This window comes from Delphinus delphis, chromosome X (assembly GCF_949987515.2).
Source record: "Delphinus delphis chromosome X, mDelDel1.2, whole genome shotgun sequence".
Lineage (NCBI taxonomy): Eukaryota > Metazoa > Chordata > Mammalia > Artiodactyla > Delphinidae > Delphinus > Delphinus delphis.
Window position 1 is genome coordinate 69,835,081 of NC_082704.1, and position 27,427 is coordinate 69,862,507.

General features: G+C 50.4%; 1 protein-coding gene across 1 annotated transcript; it reads right to left on the reverse strand.

Moving 5' to 3' along the window:
- Positions 1 to 258: 258 nt before the first annotated feature.
- Positions 259 to 27,427, reverse strand: NALF2 (NALCN channel auxiliary factor 2). The gene is made up of 3 exons (XM_060002880.1): positions 26,521 to 27,427; positions 2,646 to 2,817; positions 259 to 2,241 (listed from the first exon to the last, which is right to left on the reverse strand). The coding sequence occupies exons 1-3, from the start codon at positions 27,379 to 27,381 to the stop codon at positions 1,856 to 1,858; spliced, it is 1,419 nt and encodes a 472-aa protein (XP_059858863.1). The 5' UTR covers positions 27,382 to 27,427; the 3' UTR covers positions 259 to 1,855.

Below are 27,427 nucleotides of genomic sequence, written 5' to 3' on the forward strand. Positions count from 1 at the left end.
GCCAAACATGGAGTGTGTGGGCAGGGCACAGGGCTGGGCAGGGGGAGGGGAACACGCTGTGAGAAATGAGAAAACTGGCAGGGAAGGACTCCCTGGCCTCACAAAGCCTATTTGGGGACCCAGCTGAGGCCCTTGAATGATTCCCTCTCTACTAGTGAGGTTTCCCATTTATCCCCCAGCCAGCTGATTCCAGCTGTTCCCTCCCCCTCCCCCTTTTGGTTTCCCCTAATGCAGCTCCAGGCCCACCCCTCCCCTTAACTCACTGGCATTGCAGCCCAGGACACAGGCCCTTCTGGCACTGAAAGCCGCTTGGCCTGTCCCAGGAACACAGTTGTGGCTTCCTTTCTCGTCTGCTCCTATTGGCTTGTAGATGTCCCAGGCCATGTGGCCTCCCACCCCTAGGAGATCAGCACAAGGCTAATGGCCCCCAAGGGGCTCTCCAGGCCTCTTCTCTCGTGCAGCTCTCTAGCCTGACTAAACACTTCAAGTCTCTCAACCAAGGGACCACAGCACATCGTCTTTATTTAGCAGGTCCTCTTGCCAGTTTCTGGACTTTCTCCAGCTAGGGGCACGGGTGGCTGGATTAGGGGACCTGCTACAGGGTGAGGAGCAGTGTAGTGGTTCCACAATTGGGATAGTAACCCATGGGGTCAGGGATGAGAAGGGATGAATACTCTTTGGTAGGCTGGGGACGGGGACAGGCTGGGGATGGGGGAGGCTCATCTCTGGAAAGCTCTGGGGCAACGCCACCAGGGTTTCCGTCATGGAGGCCTGGGCTAGGACGAGTTGGGGGAGTCTGGGGACCCAGGCCAGGCCTGACCCTCTTGGGCTTAAGTCCCTCCTCCCCATGGAGATCAGAAATGGAAACGTCTTTGGCCCCAAGGCCAAGATCTCCAGGGCAAGAGTGGCCCTTGGGAGTATGTGCACCTTCTGTAAGATATGGCCCTTCAGACAGCGGCAGTCTGACCATGTGCCCTCAGCCTTCTGTTTCAAGGCCCAAGAACCCAGTCCCTGTGCGCCTTCTCCAGAGGGCTCCTTACGCAACCCTTTCTGATTTGGGGACGTGTCCTCGAGCCTGCCTCAACACTGATCATCTGCCTCCCCAAAGCCAGGTGGTGACAGCCCATTTAGCCATCTCTCTAAGCCCTCTGCCCACCTCTCTCCTCTCCTCTCCCTCTTCCCTATCTCCGCTCTCTCCCGCCACTCATTCTGCACCCCCTTCCTATACCTCATGGCCTAGGGTGCTGGGGCACAGCTTAACTGGGGCCCTGACCTAGCCGCAACTGCGTACACCTCACGTCCCAGCTGGGCCCTTCCCTGTGGCGGCCCCACATGGGACAAGGTGCGCTGGAGCGGGAGGAGGGCCGCTGCGTCGTCTGCCGTTGCCTGCAGGGGTGTGGGCAGGAGGAATTAAGGATCGTGGCAACAAAAGGAATGCGGAGGGGGGAAAGAGCTTCTCCCCTCTGTGCCCCCCAACATTCCCTGAAGAGCCAAGGCTGGGTGAGAAGCCTCCTTCCTTGGGGTCAGGGCTCTCAGTGGTGGTGGGCATTTCCACCCCCCACTACCCCCTTTTTTTTTGGCTAAGCCCCATAGATGGGGGCCTGGGAGGGGGGCACCTGCTGCTCCTGCCTTTTTCTCCTGGATGAGTTTTGCAGCTCCCTGGGGCCCTCTGGCGGTTCTGTTGGAGCTGCTTTTGGAGTGGGGGTTGGTAGGGGGCGATGTGTGATTGCCCCATTTCCCCCACCCCCCACCTGGTCCTACACCTCCCATGGGAGGGGCCCCCGCCCCCTCCCCCTGGGGGGGGCGCTGGAGCTGATGTCGGTGTGTGGTGGAGGTCTGATCTCCCTCCTTGCTGTCACTCTTCCCGAGTCAGGCCCTCGTCTAGGGCAGGCAGTGCCTCCAGGCCCGGTCCCCCACCACCCTGGCCGCTGGAGAAGGACACCATGGTATGGAGGAGCATGAGAACGAGGACGTAGAGCCGGATCCTGCTGGGACTGAGGCGGGAGCCCCCAGAGACCGGCAGCAGGGAGGGATTGTGGCTGAGGTGGCCTGGGGGGTCGTGGCGGGGGTGGTAGTGGGGGTACTGTTGGTGGTAGTGGTGGAAGTAAGAGTGGTGGAATTGCTGGTGGTGGGTTTTAGGGGCTTCAGACTCCTTGAACTTCTTCTTCTCCGACTCACAGGAGATCCACTGCACGTCACAGCACTTGGTTTCCGGCCGCTTTGGCGAAGTATCCAGCAACCCTGCCAATGGATAAGCAAGGCGGGGTGGGGTGCTAAGGGGGCTGCTGGCTATGTCTTTCTGAGAGAGGTGATTGTCAAAGCTGGGGCTGCTCTGGTAGTCCTGCCCAAGACTCTTCCCCCTGCCCCTTAGCATCGTCCCTTTCTGGACACATCTTCCAGGGACCCCAGACAGTTTTTCTGGGGTAACTCCCTGGCCAGGTATGTTTTGGATACAGATGGCCACTCTGCTCTCTCCCCCTATTCCACTTTGCCCCATCCCAACCTGGGGCCTCACTACCTACTCCTGCAGCCACTAACCTTCTCCTGACCCAACTTCCCTGTTGCCCTCCCTGCTCCCACAGCCCCGACCTGGTGCCTGCTCTGGGCCCCTGGCCTCCTCCCTCCTCCCAGGGCCCTGCCTTTACCTGTACAGATAAAGCCAGGGAGCCCTCCGTACACCATTTCCTCATTGTCAGGGAGGATAAAGGGGCACCGGGTCTGCACCTCCAGGCAGTATTGCTTGCAGGGCACCCAGCGCTGGCATTCCTGCTGGGTCACGCTGAAGTATTCTGAGCACAGCCAGGCCTTGTAGACAGCCTGTAGGGAGAGGAAAAAGCATCAGCCCAGGCGCCAGCCCCTTTCCGCTTCAGAGGAGAGGGATGAGGAGGGGTGTACCTGTACTCTATAGGGGGAGGGCACGGTGTGCTCACCAACCCACCCTCAGGATCCAGGGGGTGGGGAAGAAGGGTTTGGGTCAAGACCACTACCTCCGACCCTAAAATCTCCCATTTCATAGCCAGAACTCCCAAGTCCCCAATCCGCAGTCATCCAAGACTTTGAATTTGTTCATTGGTAAAATCACAAAATGACTCCTATATCAGAGCTGGAAGAGGCCCATCCAACCATACCATTTTATAGCTGGTCCCGCGAGATGTCCTGACTTGTCTGAGGTCACCTATATTGAGGTAAATTTCACTTCCATTCAATTCAGCAAACATTTCTTTGGCTGATGGTGTTAAGTTTCTAAACTCAAGAAGAGAGATGGAGAGGATAATCTTTGCTTTACCTCATTAGGGTGTTGTGTAGATCAAATAATATGACACATATGAAAATGTTTTGTAAATTCTATAGTGCAATACAAATGTGAGGGGTTATTTTTAATAAAAACAGGAATCTGCCTTACCAAGCACCACATGTGCCTTCAAGCTCTACTTAACCCGTGCTCTGTCCTGTTGGCGTCCGCCCTGGAGTGGAGCAGACACCACATTTCATTTGGAAACTTTGCTTGGCCGTTTCACTTCGTGGGTATACTTCCTGCCCCTCATCTAGCCCATTTCCACCAGGCACTTGGTCCTGGCTAAGAAAGGTTCCCTGCTCTATACTCTTTGGCTATCATCAAGACCAGAGTTCCTCAACGGCAACACTACTGACATTTTGGACTGGATGATTCTTTGTAGTGGGGGCTGTCCTGTGCATTATAGAATATTGAGAAGCATTTCTTGCCTCTACCCAGTAGTTGCCAGTCGCATCCTCCCCCTCCTCATTGTGACAACCAAGAAATGTCTCTGGCCATTGCCAAATATCCCCTGGGTGGGGGGCAAAATCATCTCCCATTGAGAACCAGTGATCTAACTCCTTGCTACTGAAAGTGTGGACCTGGACCAGCAGCATCACCATCACTTGGAGCTTGTGAAAAGTGCATAATCTCAGGCCCTGCCCCAGACTTGACAAGTCACACCTGCATTTTAACAGGATGCCCAGAGCCCTGCCCACATCCATTCTTCGTATTTTCAGGGGCACCTTCCCATAGTTGCTCCTTGTAGCGATGGTTCTCCGACTTCAGTGTGCCTCAGAATCCCCTGGGACACTTGTTAAAAAGGCAGATGCCCCCCTCCAATTCAGCTTCAAGAGGACTGAGGTGGGCTCAGGAATCTGCCTTTGGAACAAGGGTCCAGGTCATTCTGCGGCCAGAGGCCTTTCAACCACACTCTGAGCAACGTGGTCAGAGCTTCTTACACAGATTTTAAACATTTACACTCAAATACAAATAACTCCACGGTGAACATGGACTTGGGCAATGTAATCCCACACTGGCCTTTTCCAAAGTGGGGGCAGGGGCGTGGTGATGGGTGGTAGTGGGTTGTGGTGCAAGTTACCCCCCTGAGGAACACAGATGTGATACCTCACTGGCTTCTCAAATTTAACATGCTCTAAATCTTAAAATTCAGTTCTTGTTTTTACTCCAAATCTGCCCACGCCCCTGAGTCTTGACCACTTCGGTTAAGTGCCATGACCATCGACCTGGGTATTCAATCCAGAAACTTAGGTGTCAGCCATCACTCCTCTCTTTGCCAGCATCCCCACACGCAGTTCATCAGCAAGGCATGCCAATTCTCCCTCTACTTTCACGACTCTGTGCAGGCACTGTCATTTGTCACCTGGACAACAGTCTCCTATGTGGCCTCCCCACCTCCACCCTTGCTCTTTCCAATGCACTGTTTACACAGGAGTAAGAGCAATCTCAAAATGACATTCAATCACGTTACTCCCTTGCTTCAAACCCTTCAATGCATTTAGAATAAAACCCAAACTTTCGACCACAGACTTCAAACCCCTGCATAACTTGGCCCCTGTCTGTCTCTCCAACCTCATTTTCTCCCTCTCCCATACGGCTCATAATGCTCCACACGCTGAGGTTTTCTTTCTTTTCCTTGAACATGCCCTACTTCTTCCCACCTTGGGGCCTTGGCACACACTGTTCTCTTGGCCTGATATGCTCTTCCCCTGCCCCCCACCACTTTTGGCCTGGCTAGGTCCTTCTCAACTTTGAAGCCTCAGTTCAAAAGTCACCCTCAGAGAGGGTCTCCCTGACCACTCTAGTTAGAGAATGCCCCCTCATTATTCTTTTTCTTAAATGTTTCTTCACCACAAGTATGAGTTTGTCTGCATCCTTGTTTTGTTTTTCTCTGTCAACCTCACTAAAACGTAAGACACATAAAAGCAGACGTGGGTCGGTCTTATTGACCATATTGAGTACTCATCACAATATATGTAAAAAAACAAGTCTTGTTGATGGAATGAACCAGATGAGTAAATGAGGACATGTCCCTACTCTCAAAGAAATTTCAGTTTCATGGATAGACAGATCTCACTTGAAATGATGGCACATTTTCTATATTATAAGAGAAGTTAAACCACGGGCCACTGGAGTGAAGCAAATAGAAAAGCCAGAAAAGATTTCAGTGAGGTTATGAGTTGAGCTGGGGGAGTTCCCTGGTGGTCCAGCGGTTAGGAATCCACCTTCCAATGCAGGGGCGGTAGGTTCGATTCCTGGTCAGGGAACTAAGATCCCACATGCTGTGGGGCAACTAAGCCTGAGGGCCACAACTACCAAGCCCACGTGCTCTGGAGCCCACGCGCCACAACTAGAGAGAAGCCTGCATGTTGCAACGAAGAGCCCGCACACCACAACGAAAGATCCCGCGTGCCACAACTAAGACCCGAGACAGCCAAAAATAAATAAATAAATATTTTTAAAAAAAGAGTTGAGTTGGGACTCAAGGTAGAATTTTAGATGGCATGGGCAGAGATGAGACAAAAGGGCATTCTGGACTGAGGCAACAGCTTAAGCAAAGGTACAGATGTGAGCACATCATGGTGTGCTAAAAGAATGGAGAACGGTTTCATATGAATGAAGTGCAAAGGATACCAATCTCCCGTGGATGGACACTTAAGTTATTTCCAGGTTTCCACTATCACAAACAATGCTTTGGTGAGCGAGCAGGTCTGTACACACCTCTCTTGAACACTTGTGTTACATTTTATTTATATAAACTCAAGAGTGAAATTATTGGGATAAAAGGTATGTGCAATGGAGTGAGAAGGGAGTGGAAGGAGGTGGAAAGGAACAAGTAAAGGTAAGAGGCAGGGGAAGAGGGAGCTACAGGGGTAGGAGAGGGGCTCAGGGGTTGGATAGAGTGGCAGTGGAGTCCAGGGGCACAAGGGAGGAGGGGAGGAAGAAAGAGAGGGTAAGAGAGTAGGGAGTTGGAAGGTAAGAAATGGTGGTTATAGCGGGGGTAGGAAAAAACAGCACTGGGGAGGAAGCAGGGGAATAAGAGATGGAGGGTGTAAGGGAGGTAAAGAGGTACAGTGAGGGTGAGAGAAGATGAAGGGTAAGAAAGAGTAGGGGATAACAGGGTGGGGGACAGGAGACGTGGAAGATGGGCTGTGAAGAGGAGGGGTAAGAAAGACGGAGGAAGAAAGAGGAGGGTTCAAGAGCCAGCAGGGGAATAAAGGGGGGTAAAGAAGATGGGAACAGAGGAAGGCCAAGATAAGAAAGAGGGATAAGACAACAGAAGGAGATGGGGGAGACAGAAAGAAAAGTAAGACAGGAAACAAAAGGATATCCCTAACGCTAAGGGCCCCAGTACCCTGGAGACTCCCCCCCCTCCATCTTGTGGGTCCCAGGGCGCCAAGAGGCAGCTCTGTCCACAGCCTCTGCCCCAACCTCTGCAGCCTGGACCCAGAGTCCACCCCCACCCTCACCCTGAATTGTGTGGAACAGCCCAGTCCTCCACTGCTGGGGTTCAGAGGCCCCTGCGCGATTCTCCCTGGGCTCTTTCGGTTTAATATTCCTGCTCCCAGGTGAGGCTGCAGTGGAGGGCCAGCTCTCCTCCCAGGCAACTGCAATTAGCCTAATAGCAGGCGCTGGTGGCCGGGCACTCCCCGCCTCTGCTCTGGGAGAGAGAGAGGGAGTTGAGGGAGGCGGGGCTGGGAGAGGGGTGGCCTGACAGTGGGAGGGAGGCCTTTCTCCTTAGCTAGACGACCCTCCCTCAGGCCCCAGGCCCCAGAGTCACCATGGCGAGCAGGTTGCCTGAGGAGGACACCAGGCCTGTGGGAGGCAAGACAGGAAAAGGCAAGGAACTAGTGAGAGGAATGGAGGAAGTAGAGTGACACGGGGCTGAGAGGTAATCCAATTCCTTAGCCCCACATATGGCCAGCTGAGGTCATTGCTGGCCCATGTACTTTAAAAAGGGGCTGGGGTCCTTCTCAAATGAAAAGTCTGGCTCTCAGGGCTACCACCTGGACAGCAAGCCTGCCTTAGTCTCCGTAGCCCTTTTCCCTAGGCAGGCCTAAGTCACTTGCCCCATCTCATCAGTGTTAGGACTGAGCCAGAGGGGACCGGGTTGCTTGGGCAGTTGCAGGGGATGTGGGCACTCATCCACAAGGATGGGGAAGAGCCAGGAGAGCTGTGGGGCTTGCTGGAGGCGGGGCATGCAGAGCAAAGGAAGAAATGTCTCAGAACCAGACAACAGTCAATTGGGAGACCCTCGGAGGTCTTTTGCTCTAGTTCCTCAATTCTGGCTGCATATTAGAATCATTCAGAGAGTCTTTTTTTTTTTCCCCAGGTATCCTGCTATTTTCTTTTTAACTAGTTTTTTAACATCTTTATTGAAGTATAATTGCTTTACAATGGTGTGTTAGTTTCTGCTTTATAACAAAGCGAATCAGTTATACATATACATATGTTCCCATATCTCTGCCCTCTTGCATCTCCCTCCCTCCCACCCTCCCTATCCCACCCCTCTAGGTGGTCACAAAGCACCGAGTTGATCTCCCTGTGCTATGCGGCTGCTTCCCACTAGCTATCTATTTTACATTTGGTAGTGCATATATGTCCATGCCACTCTCTCAGTTCATCCCAGCTTACCCTTCCCCCTCCCCATATCCTCAAGTCCATTCTCTAGTAGGTCTGTGTCTTTATTCCTGTCTTACCCTTAGGTTCTTCATGACATTTTTTTCTTAAATTCCATATATATGTGTTAGCATACGGTATTTATTTTTCTCTTTCTGACTTACTTCACTCTGTATGACAGACTCTAGGTCCATCCACCTCACTACAAATAGCTCAATTTCGTTTCTTTTTATGGCTGAGTAATATTCCATTGTATATATGTGCCACATCTTCTTTATCCATTCATCCGATGATGGACACTTAGGTTGCTTCCATATCCTGGCTATTGTAAATAGAGCTGCAATGAACATTGTGGTCCGTGACTCTTTTTGAATTATGGTTTTCAGAGAGTCTTTTAAAAATGCTTCTGCTTGGCCCACATTGCACTCCAGATCAAGTCAGTCAGAATCCTTGTGGGTGGGGCCCACACATCTAGAGTTTTTCAAAACACCTCAGTTAATTTTAATATGCAGAGAACTTAGCCCTGCTTCATTTTATAGCTGAGGAAACTGAGGCCCAGAAAAGGTGGGGGGGAAGGACTCTTCTACAGTCACATAAAGTATGGCAGAGGGAGGAACTTGAAACCCAGTTTCTCGACTCTAACTCCAGGGTTCTTCCTACTGGACCATCCTACCAGTGACTGCATTCCAAACTCAGGGGGCAGGACACATTAGCGTGGGGAGGGGAGGAGAGCTGAGGAGAACCAGGCCTGCTCTTGGCTTTCAGGCTCTTCAAACTCCAGCCCTGGCAGGAAAGCCTTCTTCATCATGCCCTGTCCTCTGAGCTTAACCATCCTGGACCCTCAAGGTAGCAGCAGATGATGGGTGGGGTGAAAAGCCTTGACCTGACAGTGCCCTTCTTTCCCTACAGAATCCCCTTCCCCACCTCCAGCAGGCCACCGCTGGGCTCAATCAAGTTCTGGCTGCTACAGCCAAGTTGCTATGGGAACTGGGAGGGGAAGGAAGCAGGGAGTAACTAGAGGGAACACCAATTAACCCAAAAAGGAAGCTGAGAAGGCTATCCCACCCCTCCTCCCGGCTGGGCTGTTAAACCACTCTTTTTTTTGTTTTTGTATAATGTCTTTTTTTAAAAAAATATTTACTGGGGCTTCCCTGGTGGCACAGTGGTTGAGAGTCCGCCTGCCGATGCAGGGGACACGGGTTCATGCCCCGGTCCGGGAAGATCACACATGCCGCGGAGCGGCTGGGCCCGTGAGCCATGGCTGCTGAGCTTGCGCGTCCGGAGCCTGTGCTCCGCAACGGGAGAGGCCACAGCAGTGAGAGGCCCGCGTACCGCAAAAAAAAAAAAAAAATTACTGATTGATTTTGCCTGCATCAGGTCTTAGTTACGGCACGCGGGATCTTTAGTTGCAGTATGTGGGCTTCTTAGTTGCAGCATGCCTGCGGGATCTAGTTCCCCGACCAGGGATCGAACCCGGGCCTCCTGCACTGGGAGCAGGGCGTCTTACCCACTGGACCACTAGGGAAGTCCCTTAAACCACTCTTGAAATGGGAGCAGGTAAGACGAGGGGTATCCCCACCCATCCTGGGCTCTGCAGCTGCTAGTTTAGGGAGGAGTGGGAGGACCTGGAGAGCCTTACCTTCCTGCTCCCTGACTTGCAGCCCTGGCGGGCATTCTCATCCCTATGCTCCTCTGGGAAGAAGCATGTGACTTCTCCTGGCCCCCAGGGTGCTACGGGAATGCATACAAGTGTGTACCTACAAACACAGCCCACAGCCAAGACTCAGGGCCAGAGGGTTTAGGAAGAGGAGGCCATCCTGGGCTCCTCGGTTAGGGGGCGGGAAAACCCTCCAGAGAGGAGAGCTTCAGTTCCTGCCAACCAGGAAGTCGGCAGTTTCCTTCTTGGATTCCAGCTTGCTTCCCTCCCTAGGGCCTATTTCCCCATGCAAATCCTCCCTACAGACCTCTTCATGGCTCTTTGCTTTCCTAATGCACTCCTGGGACACTTGGCCAGGAGCTGCAGCTGCAGAGACCGTGGAGGCAGAGTGGCAATCTGGGCTGGGCTTGGGAATGAAACCCACTGTCCACAGCACATACATAACCACCCTGCCCCTGGAATTCACCTAGGTGGAAACTGAGGCTCAGAAAAGGGATTTGGTTCAGCCAAGTCAGAAACATGCGAGAAATCAACTATAAAGCCAGGATTAGAAGGGAGGTACTCTGGTGACTAATCCCATGTCTCTTTGTGCTGCATCCATCAATACACAGAGCATTGTGTGAAGGACCTCCTTGGGCAGGTCTGAAAAGAGCCGCACGCTCCTATTCCTGATTCTGGGCTTTCAGAAGGTTGGGTCAGAACAGGGTAAGGTCAAGGTCAATCTCTCCAACCCAGGGGAGGGAGATCTTGGACATATCTCTGGGAGTAGTTCCTTGGGATTGGCAGAGTCAGACTGAGATGAGAGGCATTACAGGGCAAATGCAGGTGGATGACATGGCTTTACTTTAAGTGGCTGTAAAAATAAGCAACAGCTTTCCTGCTGCTGAGAATGAGCAGTCATGAGTCAGAGTGGCCTGGCCTGGCCTGGCCTGGAGGAAAGGCGGGGGAGATGGCTTGAAAGGTGGATAAGAACCCAGAGCTACTGCAGTTCCAGAGGGTCCAGTCACCTCCAAGCCTCTTAGGCCACCTGCTCCAAGGCCAGGGGCAGCCTGGTTAGTGGAGAAGTGGTGTCCCTAGTGCAGGAGCAGTTCTCTGAAGGAGCCTAGATGACCCATATCAATCAGGTGAGCAGAGGAGGCAGGTTCATGACCACTCGAGAATAGGAAGGACTGTGAGAATCACAACTCCACCTCCCTATCTGCTGTTGGAATTTCCACTCCAACGTCACTGCCACAAGCTATCCAGCTACTGACTGCACACCTCTTGTCACAGGGCGCACGCTCTCTCCTAGGGCAGCCCGTATCTTCAGACAAGTCTCGCAGTTAAAGAAGTTCTTTCTCCTTCTGAGCTGAGATAATGCCTCTCTGTGGCATTGCTCGTGGCTCCTCCTAGCTCTTCTGGGACCATAAACTTCCTGTCCCCATGCCAGCCCTGCAGTAGGTATTTGTAAACTTCCCTGAATCAGGTCAGGTCTTCCCATTCATTTTTTCCTGCAATGATCAATTTCTGAACATGTTCAAGTGCCTGGCACTGTGCTGGGGAACTACATATGACAGAGATAGGGAAGACAAGATTGCTATCTTTAAGGAGCAGGAGAGACAACCTTGTGCATCAATCATTAGAAGTCACTGTGATAAACAGTATGTACTTGGTGCAATGATAGCATAAAGGGAGGAAGGATCAATGGTGTTTTGAGGGCTGAAGCACAGGAAAATACCTCCATGTGGGAGAGGCTAGAGTTGGGGCTTGGAAAAAATGAGTAGAAGTTCACTGGGTGGAATAGGGCAGGAATAAGTGCACTTAAAGCAAAGGAATAAGTAGGTATAAAGGCCTGGAGGTGTGAAACAGTGCCGGCTTCAGGCACTGTCGGTAGTTTAGCATAGTTAGAGGGTACAAAGGGGGCCATGATGGGAGATGAGGCTACGGAGGAAGGCCATGCCCATATTATGATATGTTCTGCATGCTGAGGAGGAGCCAGGCTTCATCCTATAGGCAATGGACAGCCTTTAGTGGATTTTAAATAACTGCTTTTTAAAAGATTGCTTATCACTTTTAAGTCAGTGATAAGTTAGTCTTATCACTGACTAACTTTTCAGATTTATGTTCTGAAAGTGTGGATGATGGAGCACAGGCATCAAGGCTGGAGGTAGGGAGGCCAGTTAGGAGCCTATTGCAACAATCTGAATGAGAGGTGATGGGGATACCAGGTTTCTGGCTTGGGTGGCAGGATGAATAGTAGTTTCATTCATTAAAGAAGGGAAACCAGGAGGAGGAGTAGATTTGGGGGTGAAGAAGATGAATTCAGTTTTTGGTCATGCTGACTTTGAAATATAGGTCAGTATATACTAGGCTAGGTAGAAATGTCAAGGAGGCAGCTGGACACAATGGTCTGAGCTCAGAAGGAGGGTCTGGGCTAGAAATAAAGGTTTGGGAGTCATCAAGGGTTAAGGAGTTAATCATCAGGAACATAGTAGGACTATACTTTCCCACACCCTTTGACATTAGGTATGGCCATAAGACTTACTTTGGCCAATGAAATGTGAGTTGAAGTGACATGGATCCCTTCTGGGGAGAAGCTTTAAGAGCTGGAGTACGATTTGCCTCCGCTGCTGACTGTGGAAGTGGTGTTGAAATGGACCTTTTGCTAGCCTGGGTCTCTTGGTGACTATCATGAACAGATGCTCCCTGCTGACCTATTTTGGACATGTATTATGAGCAAGAAATAACTGTTTGTCGTGTTAAGCCTCTGATATTTGGGAATTGTTTGCTACTACAGCGTAACCTGGCTCACTCTGACTGATAAAGTAATAGTGGAAGCCAAGGATATTGCCTAGGGAAAATTAACGCACAGAGAAAAGGACCAACAATGGATCCCTGGAAAACACTAACGTTTAAGGGGCAGGTAGAAGAAGGGAATCTGATGAAGATGGGGGAGTGGTTTAAGAGCTTGGAGAAGAAACAGAAGAGAGTGGCATTCTATAAATTAGGGGAGGAGAGTTTCAAAGAATAAGAGTGGTCAGCAGATGCGGACATGCTGGCAGTCTCATCATGGTGAGATCAGTTTCAGTGGAGCAGTGGGGGCAGAAACCAAATTGAAGCCAATTTAAAAGGGAATGTGAGGGAAGAAAAATTGAGAGAGCTATGTGTAGACTACTCTTCCAAGAAGCCAAACTAGTTTTTCAACTATTTTTTGGGATGTGGTTTCCAGTTCTCTGTTCTACCCTGGTTGTTCCTATTCAGACAAGTTCCTATTTTTCTATGTCCCTTGCAACTGAATGCAACCCCCAGACAGAGTTTATTAACACAGAGTCAAGGAGAAGTATCAGCCCTCCTATCCTAGAAGCTCTGTTTCTGTTACTGCAGCCTAAGACCACATTTGCTCTCTGGGAGACTGTATTGTATTCTTTTGGTAATTCAGTGGAGATGGAGAGGGGAATTTCTGCCTGGAGTGTGGGATCAAAGACACAGCCTAGATCAAAGTCCCTGGAAGGAGCTCAAGCCTTCTGGCAAGACATCTGAATGAATTAAACATCCTTGAGACGGTAGGCTCCCTGAGGACAGGGACTGTGTCTTATCTGTGTAGTTCCCTTAGGACTCCACATGGAATTAGGTATACAGAGGAGATGCCTGCTAAGTACTTGAAATCCAAGCACTTGTAAACCAAGCCTCCAGCAACTAGCCCAGACTGGAGTAAGGTGGAGATCTCCAAGAAAAGGGTGAAAGTAATGGCTTATGTAATGTGTTGCATGAATCTTACAGCTTTGATGGAGAAATTGGGGATGCATTAGCAAAAAAACAAAAAAGAAAAAAATCATAGAAAACTAAGCAAATAGAAAAAAGAGAGGCAATTATTAACTCCAGGAAAACAAGTTGGCCAAGGAAGAAAATGTAATCACAGTATTCTACATGACTCAGCTGTGAACAATATTTATAATCCTTATAATGTAAATATGGAATACTGTTAACACCAGAAATTGTGATATGACAATATTGGATATATGAGGGGAGTGCACATACGGTGCTGCTGGTAGTAAGAGAGCTAAATCCCACTCTAAAAAAATAAAAAGGCAGTACATATTTAAATCAGAAAAAAAAAATAAAGAAATGACAGTATTGGTATATCATTTAGGGATGTGGAGGTAAATATTAGAAGAAACAGCTAAGAGGTTTAGAAGTATTTGACTATGAAGAGTGAAGCTTAGGGTTGGAGCAGAGGGCTTCTGTTTTAATTATAAGCAATGAGCTCTATATTTATCATTTAAAAGATATTACATTACATATCATTTAAAAGACAGATGCTACAAGAATATGTATCTATATATGGAATAGATATACATATGTGTATACATGTATATATATGTAGATGTGTGTATCTTTGTGTGCACAAAGATATTTCAAACAGAAAAGTCAAGAAATAGCAGTATTGGCACACCATTAAAAATGTGACAATAAATATCAGAAGAAAAAGCTAACAGAGCTTCAAGTGTTTAACTCTGAAGGGTGACTATATATATGTAGCTTATATGTCTTTTAAAATTATGAACATATATTACTTTGATAAAATGAAAATAAAATAAATATATAAACTGATATGCAGCCATGAACCTCAAAAACAACAAAACAAAATCCCTAAGACTTGACCTGACCAAGCTTGCCAGACTCAGCCAAAAAACCCCAGGCCCTATTGCCCAGTCATGGATCGTCTACTTCATCACCACTGTCTGGGGCATGGGCTTAGGTCAGGTCAGCTTAACAGGCCAGCGGAATTAATGAGTGGCCCCATAGCCAAAGAGAACTCATATGAGAGGAGGGGAACTTTGAGGGCCTCTGTGCCCAACAGCTGTGCAGGCCACCCACCATAGAAATGGTGCCAGTGTGACATGACAACCATGGCTTCATTTGAGTTGCACACAAATGTGTTTGGCATAAAATCCCGCTGCCCCCTCCCAGGGGGCACACACTGTTAGTCTGGGCCCAGGCCCAGGTAGAAATCTCCAGCTCCCTGCAGGGATCATTGTGAAACCAGCTCCTTGCCCCTACCTTACCTCTGTCCCCAAACACAGTACCTTGCTAAACAGATGAGAGGCTGGGGAGAGACCTAATAAAAGGACCTGTTAGTTGTGCTTGGTCTCTGGGGGTGAGGTAAATCAAGGCTTTGGAGTCCTTCCATCTCTGGCTCTTCCCTCCCCTACCTGAGCATATCTCTGTGCCCTCATTCACTAGAATCTCTCCAGTTGCCTTCTGGCTCCTAACCTTCCACCTCCACACTAGACACTTCACCTGCTGCTCCCAAATTACCTTTCCCTTCTCCTAAGGGAAAGTGTTGTCAATCTCAATTGAGTATTAAGCAGTCATTTAGATTAAACACATCTAATTAAGGTGACAATAATTATAGCTACCATTTTTTAGGTGCTTAACATACGCCAGGCTCTGTTCTAAGCAGCTGACCTTTATTAACTCATTGAATCCTCACAACCACCCCCTGAGATGGAGAAACATTTACAGGTGAGGACAGGAAGGACCAGAGTTAAAATAGCTTGTCCAGGACTTTCCTGGTGGCACAGTGGTTAAGAATTCGTCTGCCAATGCAGGGGACATGGGTTCGAGCCCTGGTCCGGGAAGATCCCACATGCCGTGTAGCAACTAAGTCTGTGCGCCACAACTACTGAGCCTGCGCGCTACAACTACTGAGCCCACACACCACAACAACTGAAGCCTGTGCACTTTAGGGCACGCATGCTGCAACTACTGAGGCTGCATGCTGCAACTACTGAAACCCATGTGCCTAGAGCCTGTGCTCCGCAACAAGAGAAGCCCCTGCAATGAGAAGCCCGTGCACCGCAACGAAGAGTAGCCCCCACTCGCCACAACTGGAGAAAGCCCACGTGCAGCAACGAAAACCCAATGCAGCCAAAAATAAATTTAATTAAAAAAAAAAGCTCGTCCAAGGCCACACAGCCAATAATAATATATGGTGGCTACCATTTCCCGAGCACTTTCCATCTCACAGGCACTGTGCTCTTAAGAGATTAGCATGTTATATGTCATTGAAGCCTAATAATGACCCTATTTCTTAGTTTTGAATTCAAAGAAAATGAGGTTCCAAGAGAGATGAAAGGTCTCAACAACTGTTTTATGGAGAAGACAGATTTCAAGCTGGAATGTGAAGTCAAGTTTACCTGGGCTTCAGTTCCCAAGCTTATACACCATATTGCCCCTAGGATGGTCCCTCCATTTCACTATCACCATTGAAGTAATTAGCTTGTTACTTAAACGAATCTTTTTGATGGAATTTCAAGTCAAGTTGGGGAGAGATTTCTAGGACTGGATGGGAGAGTGATTTTCTAAAATCAGTGTATTCAGCTCACTCCCAATATGAGTAAAGTTTTCTTTGTAAGGGAGTGTCAGGGGAAGAATACTTGGGTACTAGGGGCTACAAATGACCACTTCCATTCCCCCATCAAAGCACTCCCTTTCCTCTTTCCTCTAAATGCATGCATGTGTGCATGCATGGGAGCACAAACACACACACACCCTGGGAGTGTTGAAAAGAGGCAACTGTTCCTGCTCTGATCTTTGGCAACCTGTGATGGGAAGGCAGCTCTCTCCTTGTACAAAGGTCTTCTTGCCTTTGGACATGAGTTCTCCTGTTCTAGGTCTTGTCACGTAGGGGCTCCTGGAACTGCCTTGCCCTGGAAGACTCCAATACTAGAGTCCATTCCTTCAGAAAGGTTTCAGGGCAGCCACAACACTCTACCTAATTGCTCCTTCTCCCCAGCTTGCTCCATAAATGTTCTTCATCAAAAAGCCTTTGCTCCAGTCAGGTGGAGAGTTAGCCAGAGCTGGGTTCAGATTCTGGCTCTGCCACTAACTGGCTGTATGAACTTGGACAAGTCATCTGTAAGGAGGTAGGGACTCAGTCACTAATTTGCTATGTGACTGTAAGCAAAGTACTCTCCCTCTCTGAGTCTCAATTTGGATCCAAGAAGATGGTCCCTAGGGAGGCAGCATGCATGGGGAGAAGACAGGCTCAAACATCTTTAACCTCAAACATTCCTGTGGTCAAATCCCAGGTTTGCTGTCACCAGTTATGAAAACTCAAACAAGTTACTAAATTCCCTGATCTATACTTTCCTTATCTGCAAAATGGAGATAATAAAAGCACATATCCATAACCTTTCTGTAAATGATGTCTGTAAAGCAACTAGCACAAAGCTTTACCTATAGTAAAATTACACTGGTACAGATTGGGTACCCTGGATTTGACCTGGATTCAAATCCTAGCTCCAACTCTTATTAGCTGGATGACCTTGAGCCAGTTACTTAACCTCTCTGAGCCTGTTTTCTCCTAAGTAAAATGGGGATAAATATACATACACTTCACAGGACAGATGTAAGAATTAAGTGAGATAAAGTATATAAAAAGTGCCTGGGATAATTCCTTTCCTTCCCATGCCCTCCTTTCAAGCTGTAAGATGCAAATAATAAATGGAAAAAAAACACAACTGCCACAAATGTAATCAGAAAAAATCATTAATACATACAAATCAATAATAAAAACACAAGACATGGACAGACAATTCATAAAACAGGCAATAACAAATGACCCATAAACAAGAAAAGCAAAATCTGACCTAAGGAATGCAAATTACAAGCCAAGGCTATAACACTTTTCAGCTACAAATTAGTAAAGTTTAAAAAATATGATAATCAATATTAGACAAGGGTGGTAAATTAGTCTCACATTTTTGGTGAGGGTATAAACTAGAAGCAGCCTTCTGGAAAGAAATTTGGTAAGAAAGAAATTTGTATGTCAAAAGCCTTAGAAAGGTTAATACTCTTTGATTCTGTAAGACTAGTTCCAAATGTTCGTCCTGAAGAGTTAATGTATATGCTTCCATTTGTATGCAAAACAAGGGAAAGAAAAAGTCATTTTGTGTGCAAATGTTGATGTAAGCTCAGAGAGGGATGGAAGGATACACACCAAATCGTTAACATCAGTGACCTCAGGGCAGTGGGACTGTGGGGGGAGGGAACATGAAGATTACTAAGTGGAATACAGAGGTTTCTTTATAAACCTCTGTATTGTTAGATTTGGTACAATGAAGGTGCATTATTCTGTGATTTAAGAAACTCAGCAAAGCAGAGAAATAAGAAAAAAATGATTGAGATACTATTTATTAAAAAAAAGGAATCACAGATCTGACAAAGATTTATGGACAAAGATATCCATCACAGCTTTATTTACAATAGTAAAAGTTTAAAGTAAATATCCAACAATAGGGTACTAGGTAACTAAATTGCACTAAATTCATGGGATGGGATATTGCATGCTCATCAGGAATGATGTTTGTGGGAATTCCCTGGCGGTCCAGTGGTTAGAACTCCATGCTTTCACTACCAAGGGCCCAGGTTCAATCCCTGCTAGGGGAACTAATTCTGCAAGCCATGCGGCACAGACAAATAAGAGGTTTGTGAATATCTAATTACATGGAAAGATATTCAGTATAACTTTAGCAATAAGTTAAAAAGAGCAGGGTAAAAAACCTGGATGATTTCAACTATGTAAAAATATATAGTCACATCTATTAGGGCGGCTATTATCAAAAAAAAAAAAGGAAAAGTATAAATGTTGATGAGAATGTGGAGAAATTGGAACCCTGTGCATTCATTGCTCATAAGAATATAAAATGGTGCAGCGCTGTAGAGAACACTATGGAGGTTCCTCAGAAAGTTAAATATAGAATTACCACGTGATCCAGCAAGTCCATATCCGGGTCTCTAACCAAAAGAATTGAAAGCAGGGATTCAAACAGATACTTGTATACCAATGTTCATAACAACATTATTCACAATGGCCAAAATGTGGAAGGAAATGAAAATATAGGTCCACACAAAAACCTGTCTATGAACGTTCATAGCAGCTTTATTCATAATTGTTCAAAGGTGGAACCAACCCAAGTGTCCATAGAGATGAATGACTTTAAAAAATGTGGTACATCCAGACAATGGAATATTATTCAACCATAAAAAAGAATGAAGTACTGATACATGCCACAACATGGATGAACCTTGAAAACATTATGTTTAATGAAATAAGCCAGACATGAAAGGACAAAAAGTGTATGATTCCACTTATATGAATTACTCAGAATAGTCAAATTCATAGAGATGGGAAATAGAATAGAGGTTACCAGGGGCTGGGGGGAGGGAGGAATGGAGAGTTATTGTTTAATGGGTAAAGAGTTTCTGTTTAGGAGAATAAAAACATTTTAGGGATGAATAGTGGAGATGGTTGTACAACATTGCAAATATACTTAATGCCACTGAATTGTACACCTAAAAATGGTTAGAACGGTAAATTTGATGTTATGTATATTTTACCACAATAAAAAACTATGCTACAAAAAGACATATTAGGAGGAAATACACTATAACATTAAGAGCATCTCTGGGACCTTTTTCCTGTTATATTTCTATTTTCCAAAATTTCTCAGAGACCACCTTTTTGGCAATTGGAAAAAAAGGTATTTTTAAAAGATTCTGAGTCTCTAATAGCTCTGAAAGATTAACCTGGTTGGAAGTTTTAGTTGAGTTCGACACTGAGCAGATATGCTCACCTTTCACACATCAGCCAGGTAGCCATGCTATCTGCTGAAAACCAAATACAAAGACAGGAAACAATGGTAACACTCACCACCACCACTCGTCCTTCTCCAGGCAGAGCTTGGTGAGTTGGCACTTCCTTCTACCTCCAAGAGAAGCCTCGCCATCCCAGGCCAGGGCTCACCAAAAGCCTGGCATGGGAACTGGGTGTCCAAAGGCCAAGCCAGGCCTTCACAGGCTCTGGGGTGATAAGGTCTGATGGTTTCCCCTCCCAGCTCTCCCAGCAGCTGCTGGGCAGGGCTCAGGCCTGCACTAGGTCTGTCTAGGAGACCTACTCCTCTCCTGCCCCGGTTGATCCTTCCGGCAGATTGGGGCTGAGAATCTAACAGATACCCTCCTTCCAGGCAAGAGGAGCCCAGCTCCTCCCATCTCCGTGGTAGAGCCTGTAGAAAAAGGAGGGAGCAAACACCTCCTTTCCTCACGCCCATCCTCTGTCACAGTCTCAAGAGGATACTGGTGATTATCATTGGGGCTCAAGGACAAGAGACTGGGGTATTGAACAAGGAGGATGTTGGTGGGTCCCCACTTTGGATCTGAGCTACTCCAGGGGGTCCCTACAAGTTGCCAGTAGGTGCTGCTGGATTTCCCTTGCAGTTCATCAGCTTCTCACTCCAGCCTCTCAAGAGCCAGCTGGGCATTGCCTCTGACAGCTGGGGGAGTTTATTAAGATTTTCTTCATACATGTCTGCACTGGGGAAAGAACAGACAGACCTGGGTTTGTGTGGCAGTCCTCCCACCTTTTAGCTATGTGTCCTGGATGGGTCGGCCACGTTCCTTCACTGAACCTCAGTTGTCACATTTGTAAAAAGGAAATAATGAGAGTACCTGCCTGCTAGGATGACTATCAGGATTAAATGAGTTCATGGACACACATAAAGCCCCTGGCATCTCCCAGGCACTTGGAGGCTGGCAGTTTTCTTTTCCCCTTTCCCTTTGTTCTTTGGCACCAGCCTGCCTTCACCTTCTGGCCCAGAGACTTGTGGCTCAGGTTCCAGCTCCTTTTTCCAGAATCCATTCAAACAGGAGCTTTGGTCCTGGCAGCTCCTGTCACTCCATGGTAACCCCTTCCTTCACCAGGACCAGCTGCAACTCACCTGGTGCCCTTGCTCTCCTCTCTAAGCATGGCTGCCTGGCTCGAGGTATCAAAAATTCAGGCTTTTCTGAACACCCTCATATACCCAGGGAGAAAAGTCTGGTCCAGCATCCCTGCACACACCCTGGTCTGTGCGCCTGTAACCACAGGAACACAACATACCTATTCCCCAGAGGCCTCCCGACTCAGCATTGGAGAATGGTGCTCCTGGAGGCCCACGTTTGTCTAAAGCCCCCTCAGAAGCTGCCCCTGGTTTTCCAGCAAACACCTGCAGCTGGAATCCACATGTGGCTGAGACGTGAGCTGGGGATGGGGGAGTAGGGGTGGGGGCAGGTCTGATGCCCAGTCTGCAAGGGCACAGGGCAGATAAACAGCCTCACAGGGTGGGAACATAAAAGAATTGCCCATAAAAGAACTGCCCCGAGGGAGAAGTTTTTCTAGGGCAAACTCCCACCCTCGAGCCTAAGGTGTCATCCTACATATGCACCCACACACCGAAGAGTGGGTGTGCCCTTTCCCTGAGACACCGATGCCTGGGGAGGAGACCAACATGCACCCACATGGCTTAGAGGCACCCTCTCATGCTTGTAATGTGTTCGGAGATCCCTGACTCTCCTTTAACCTCAGCCGCACCCACTGTCTTCCCTTTCCTCACCCTTACCTCCACTGTGTTCAGCAGACTCTTCCAGTCAGACCATGAGAGTGGGTGGAAGGCTGCTGGGCTCCCTTCCTCCACTTAACTCCCCTCCGCCCCCACCTTCAGGAGATACCAGTTTATCCTTCATGGAGGTTCCCGTTGCTATGGTGACTATAGTAGTCAGGCACCAGCCTGTGGGAAGGATGGGAAGTCGCCATGAAGAAGATTGTGCCTTGTGTGTGTGTCTATGTGTCTAAGCATGTGTGCATTCACACACACACACACGTCCACACTGAGTGGGGAGGACAGAAGGCAGGAAGGAGAAAAAGAGCAGAGAGGGATAAAGGGGACAGGAGAAGAGGGGACCAGAAGATGAAAGGGGGGCAGGAGGAGGGATGGGGATCAGAGAGGCGAAGTGTGAGAGGGGTGCGAGGGATGCGAGGGGTGAGGGGGCATGCAGGAGACAAGGGCAAGAGGTGCAGTGCCGGGACGGGGGTTAGGGATGAGGCCAGAAGATGGTCAGGACGCGGGGTAAAGGTTGGTGGAGTATGAGGTAGAGGTGAGAGATGAGGGGAGTGGAGCTGGATGGGAGATGGGAGAGGGCTGACAGTTAGAAGGGAGCAGGAAGGGGCGTGGGGGGAAGGGGAGGGGTGGGAGCAGGTGGGGGTAACTGTGGGGAGAAGTGGGCGTTGGAGGAGTGAGGTGTGGGTGCGGTTTGGTAAGGGTCTAGCAGAAGGTTGGGAAGGTTGTGGGGTCATTGGTATGTGGGGGTGTTGGCTGTGGGCCAAAATTGGGAGGAATATGGGGATTGGTAGTGGGGTGGGTCAGGGTAGGGGTGAGGGGATCCGGAGAGCTGTGGGCAGCATGGGGCCACTTTCCCACTCTCACGTTTAAGCCCCTATACCCTGTCTGAGCTACAAACATTGCCTTTTCCGTCCCCGGCCCTTCCCAGAAGCCCGGTGCTCACGTTCATGGCCAGTGAGCTTCGGTGGATCTGGACGCCCCTCCTCAGGAGAGCCTTTGCCATGGTCCTGGGAGGCTGCTTCTTGACTGCCTCCCCCTTCCTCCACCCCCTAATGGGGACAAGGGTACTCTCTCTGCCCTCACGAACCCTGGGTCAGGGAGGCTGACTGTGGGGCACTGCTCCGTGCCTGAAAGCTTGGGTGACAACAGGGACCACTTGCCAACTTGGGGCTCCTGCCCTTTGCCCAGTGCCCCGAGCTTCCTGCTCTCAGTACCAGCGTTAGCCTGGGAATCCTGCTTGGCAGGAAAACTGTGGCAGGTGGGAGGAGAGAGGAAGGCAGTGAGGCAGAAACAGCTGCCAGCCGGAGTGGAGGAAGAGGTCCCCAACGGGTAAGGGCAGAAGGCGAGGTGCTGGCTCTGGCAGCCCCCTCCCCTGGGTGTGGGTGTTAGGCATCCTTCCCTGGCCTTGCCTATCCAATGCTGCTGTTGAGGCGGCAGGCTCTGCTCACTGGCCTGAACTCTGAGCTGACACCGACCTCAGAGGTCAGCTGATCCAACCCGCTCTAGACTCTGGAGCCAGAGTCATCTCCACAGCATTTCCCCCAGGGCTCTGTCTGAATCAGGCTAGACCTTTCCCCTGGGAGCAGGAACTCACCTCCTCTCAAGGCACTCTGTTCCCTCTTTGGAAGGAAAAAACTGTTAACTGAACAACTCTGATATGCCAGGCCTAGGTACTGTGCAGACTTCTCATTAATAATGAGCTCACAGGGCTGTTCTGATGAATTACCTCCATTTTACAGATGAGAAAAGTGAGGCTGAGAGAGCTGAAGTCCCTAGCTCAAGGTCACACAGGTAATACATAAAAAAGCTGGGCTTGAACCCAGGACTTTCTAACCATGAAGTCCCTCTGGGGTTAAGCAGGACATGCCTCTTGTTTTGCATCCTGACAACTCTTCTGAGGTCTGAAGTTGGAGACCACACCTTCCTGAGTCTCCTCTTCTTCAGGTGAAACAGCTCCTTCAACTCTGTCCAGGAGAACTTGAGTTTTAGCCTCCTCCTAAACTGCTCAGTGTGAGACCCAGAACCAAACACACAGTATACCAGGTGGGTGTGGGCCAGTCCCGAAGATAACAGAACTATCGCATCCTTCCTTGGCACTAACCTTTATGGTTGTGGCCCTATGGCTAGTGAGAACTGAGAACTGGCCTTCTATCCCTTCTTGGATCAGAGCTATGAGAGAAGAGGCCAGGGTTTTGTTCCCATCTCCACCACTGCCCCCCCCACACCCCATCAGACTATCCTCAATTTAGAGTAGGGAAGGGGCAGAGGTGGAGGAAGAGGCAATCAGAACCAGGTGGGGTGTGGCAGGGCTGGGAGATGGAGAGGGCTGGGGGAGTGAGGGGGTGGTCCAGTAACCACAGGCAGGGCCAGAAGGGCTAAGCAGAGCAGGAGGCAAGGGCTGAGGGGATGCGTGCACAGGGAGGTAAGGGAGGGGTGGAGCGGGGCCCCAGGGGTTGGGAGAGGCCAGCGTGGGAACGGGCACTGGCCTCCCTAAGTTATCATCGCCCTGCTGTGTGAGAGGAAGTCAGTCACACATTAAGGAAATGTCACAGCTGGTACTAAATTGGGAGGTGTCACAGGCAGCATTGAGGACAGGTATGATGTGTGGGGCCCTGTGTGGCCCGAAACAGGGGCAGATGTTGCAAAGGGAGAGAACAGGGTTTCTGGGGCTGCCCGGGAAAGATCTAACTGAAATACTGGGGACAGGCCCCCGGGGATGGGGGTCACCTGGCCTTGGAGCAAAGGCTCCAGGTTTGGTTTCCAGCAGCAGAGGAAGCCACCTCACCCTAGCCTGGGGCGGTGTGCTCTCCACCCTGGAGAAGCTTGGAGGATGTGGCATTATCTCCAAGGGATCCCATTTTGGGGAGGGGCTGGACAGCAGGGCTTGAAACTGGGGGGCAGGCTTGGGGATCTGCAAAAAAGGCCTGGGATAGAGGTGGGGCACTGGGGTGAAGACAGAGGGGCTGCAGGAAGGAGGAGAGCAGGGCTGTCTTTTCCTGTAGGGCCTATAATACAGCTGGAATCCAGAGGCCTGTGGGTATAGGCCTCAGTGAAGGGAGAGCATGTTGGAGAGGGTGGGAAAGACAGGAAGAAAGCTGTGGAGCTGACACTGCCCTTCTCCCCAGCACAGCAGGCAGCAAGAGAGCAGGCGGAGTTCACTTGAGAGGGAGAGAGAGAGTGAGAGTGTGAAAGCGGCAAGGAGACAAAGGAGGGCAGGGAGGGCCCTGGCCATTGCAAACCTGATGAGAGGCCATGGCCAAAGCGTGAGCTTAGCATCGACGCCATGTGGGTTGGAGTCCTGGCACTTCTGCTCCTTAGCCGACTGGCCTTCGGGCAAACTGCTTGAGCCCCCTGCACCTCAGTTTCCCCATCTGTAAAATGGGGCCCATGATGCTGGTATTACCAGCCTCCCCAGGCAGTTGTGATCTCATAATACACGTGAAAGAGGCTACAAACCCTAAGCAGGACATCACTGCCAGGTGTTCTGTTATTCTTACAAAATACTATCAGCTACCTTTTCCCACTTCAATCTCACAGAAGACTCAGGATGTGGGCAGAGCCAGGATTATTATCCTTGTTTTACGAATGAGGAAACAAAAGCTTAGAGAAGTGAAGTGATGTGCCCAAGGTCACACTACGAACAAGTGGTAGAGATGATCAGGCCTCCTGAATCCAAGATATCAGTCGTCTTTCTCCTCCAACAAACTGCTTGGTAAAAATAATCAACATGAGGGATTATCATTCAGTGCCGGATCAGACAGAGCCTGAAGCCAACTATGACCTGGAGAAAACCCCACGGGAAAGTTGTAGCATGGTCTCTTTTTCATCCTGGAGATTGTGGGAAAGAAAAAGTCGGGGCCACGGGGTTGGAGGGAAGGCCACAAAAGGCAGACATCCTTTATTCCGTCTGCTAGTGGCCCGTGTCCCTCTGCTCGCACTGACATCAAGGGTGTGTGTCTCTATCTCTATATGACAAAATGTGTCCTTTTTCATGTGACAGTACTTCTGCCTGTGTGTCTCTGACATCCTGGGGAGATGTGCATATGTATGACACCTTGTCTGCTTCTGTGGCACCGTTTGTGGGTGTTGACGACCTCTCTCTACCTCTGTGTGACTTTGCCCGGGGTGGTGGTGGTGCTGTTTGGCAGTGTGTGTATGTCTATCTGTCTGTACACCTTTAAGAAGTGGAATATCTCATTTGGTAGTGTGAGTGAGGCAGTGAGTCAGCTGAGGCTGAGGGAGGCGGGAGGGAGACTGCTAGGTTACGAGAACAGGAAAAAGGAGAACGAGAAAGTGAAGTCAGGAGCAAGGAGCTACCCGTTTCCTCCCCAACCCCCTGCCCAAATCCCTAAGGAGCCCACCAAGAGCGTGGAACTGAGCAGAAGTCCGCAGGGGTCACGTCAGATGGAAAGGGGCACTTTCTGTCCCTCCCCAAAGCCTCGGAGGGAGACAAGCTAGGCTATGAGACAACTGTCTCCCTCTCCAGCTCTCAGCCCCCAGCTTGAGGATGGGTGAGACCAGCACCCCACCTGGTCTCCTCTTCACTTGACCCTTTGACCTTGCTGTTCTCTTTCCTCTCAGAGGCAGGCCACCTGGCCAGGCTGCACAAACAGAGCAGTAGCACCACGTCCCAAATGTTTACAGCCCCCATACACCCACTGTCCAGAACGACCCTGCTCAGGGTCAAGAAGTTTCTCAACACTCAGCTCTGCCCTAGGCAGGCCCATTCTGCAGGGGCCCCGCCTCTCCTCTGGATGCCCGTCCCCAACAGCCAGTAAGCCAGCTTTCCCTCCACTGCCACCCCAGGGCACTGGGAAAGCACTGGAACTTCTGTAGTGCACCAGCATCCAGTAGTCCTCCCACAAGCTGCTGTGCCCTGCTCCCAGCTCCTTCTCTTGTCAGGGGAGAGGAGCTGGCAGGTACCCTCCTTGGGAGAAAACAGGCACCCTGGGGCTCCACCTGCTTAGACTCTGACTAGCCACCTCAGGTCATATAAGGTCAACAGTGTGCTGTGCCCCATAACCAGGTGCCCCTCCTCTCACCCACTGGCAGGGGCCAAAGGGTCAGGGTTAGGTTGCCAAATAGTCTTCCCCCACCTCTGGCCTTCCCCCTGCACCAGCCAGTCCCAGGACTTTCCATTCCAGCCAAAGAAAGGAAAGGGGCACCGCTAGGTGAGGACGGGGGCTGGGGGAGCCAGAGCCCTCTTTCCATCCCTTTGCCAACCGGGGGAGCCCCCGGACCCCTCCCTCCTCATGCGGGGGGCGGGGCGCGAGAAAGCCCCAGTCAGATGGTGCCCAAAGCCAGAATCAATAGAAGTTGGCCAGGTGGTTACCTGACTTGAATCCCTGAGGCCCTGCTTCCCGGGAGGGTCCCAAGGTAGCACTACCCGTGCCCCACTGAGAACGGTGGGGGTGATGGGGGGAGGTGAGGTGGGTAGAGGGGGAAACCTCCTTTTTTCTCCCGGTCCCACGGCCACGGCTCCCGCCGCCGAAGCGGCAGCCGTTGTGGCCGCGGACGCCAGTCCCTACCTTACAGCCTTTCGTGCAGGACCGGATTGAGTACTCTTCTGCCTGTAAGTATTTATGCAGCACGAGGTCGAACTCGTCATATTTTTCCTGAGCATGTCGGTCGAGCCGCTGGTACGCCTCGATACAGTTGCTACACACCTCCCAGGCCCCGGAGCCCGGGCTAGCCACCAGGGCCAGCAGGTCCCCCAGCAGGGTGTCCAGGCTGCAGTCCAGGCTGTCGGGGCGGTCCATGCCCAGCAGCAAGTCCCAGACCGTGTAGGTGTCGCAAAAGGAAAGAGTGAAGTTCCGAAAGTGGCCTTTGAGCAAGTTTTTTTTGGCGGTGGGGAACTCGGCCGGGGCACGGGAAGGGGAGTCGGGGGGCCGTAGAGGGGGCGCTGGGGTGGTCGGTTCGAAAAGTCTCTGCAAAGATTGCAATTTGGTGCAAGCTGCGTCCAGCCCCGTGGGTTCTGGGACGCCGCCGCAGTCCGGCCCGGGACCGGCGGCGGGGGCGGCTTTGGTCAGGTTGCTGTATCGCGGGCCGCAGGTGCCTGGGGGCGCGCTGGGCTGGTCGGGCGGCTGCGGCGGCGGCGGCGGCAGCACCGCGCGAGGAGGCACCGGCTGCAGCTCCCGGCCGGCCCCCCAGGGCGGCCGCATGGCGCTGCTCAGCTCCCTGGCCCGGGGCCGGGCCCCCGCGCACAGCCACAGATGGTCAGCGAGCAGCACGGTGAAGAAGAGCAGGGACGCCAGGGACAGTCGCCATCGCTGCGCCCGCTCGGAGTCGGCGCAAGGTTTGTCGCTCGGCCTGGGAGCCCAGCAGCAGCAGCAGCAGATAGTCAGCGCGGCGGCGTCTTTCCCGGGCCACATCCAAGCGCCCCTGAACATATTTCAGGGGGGGTCCGGGCTGGAGGGAAAAGGCGGGCGCGAGGCC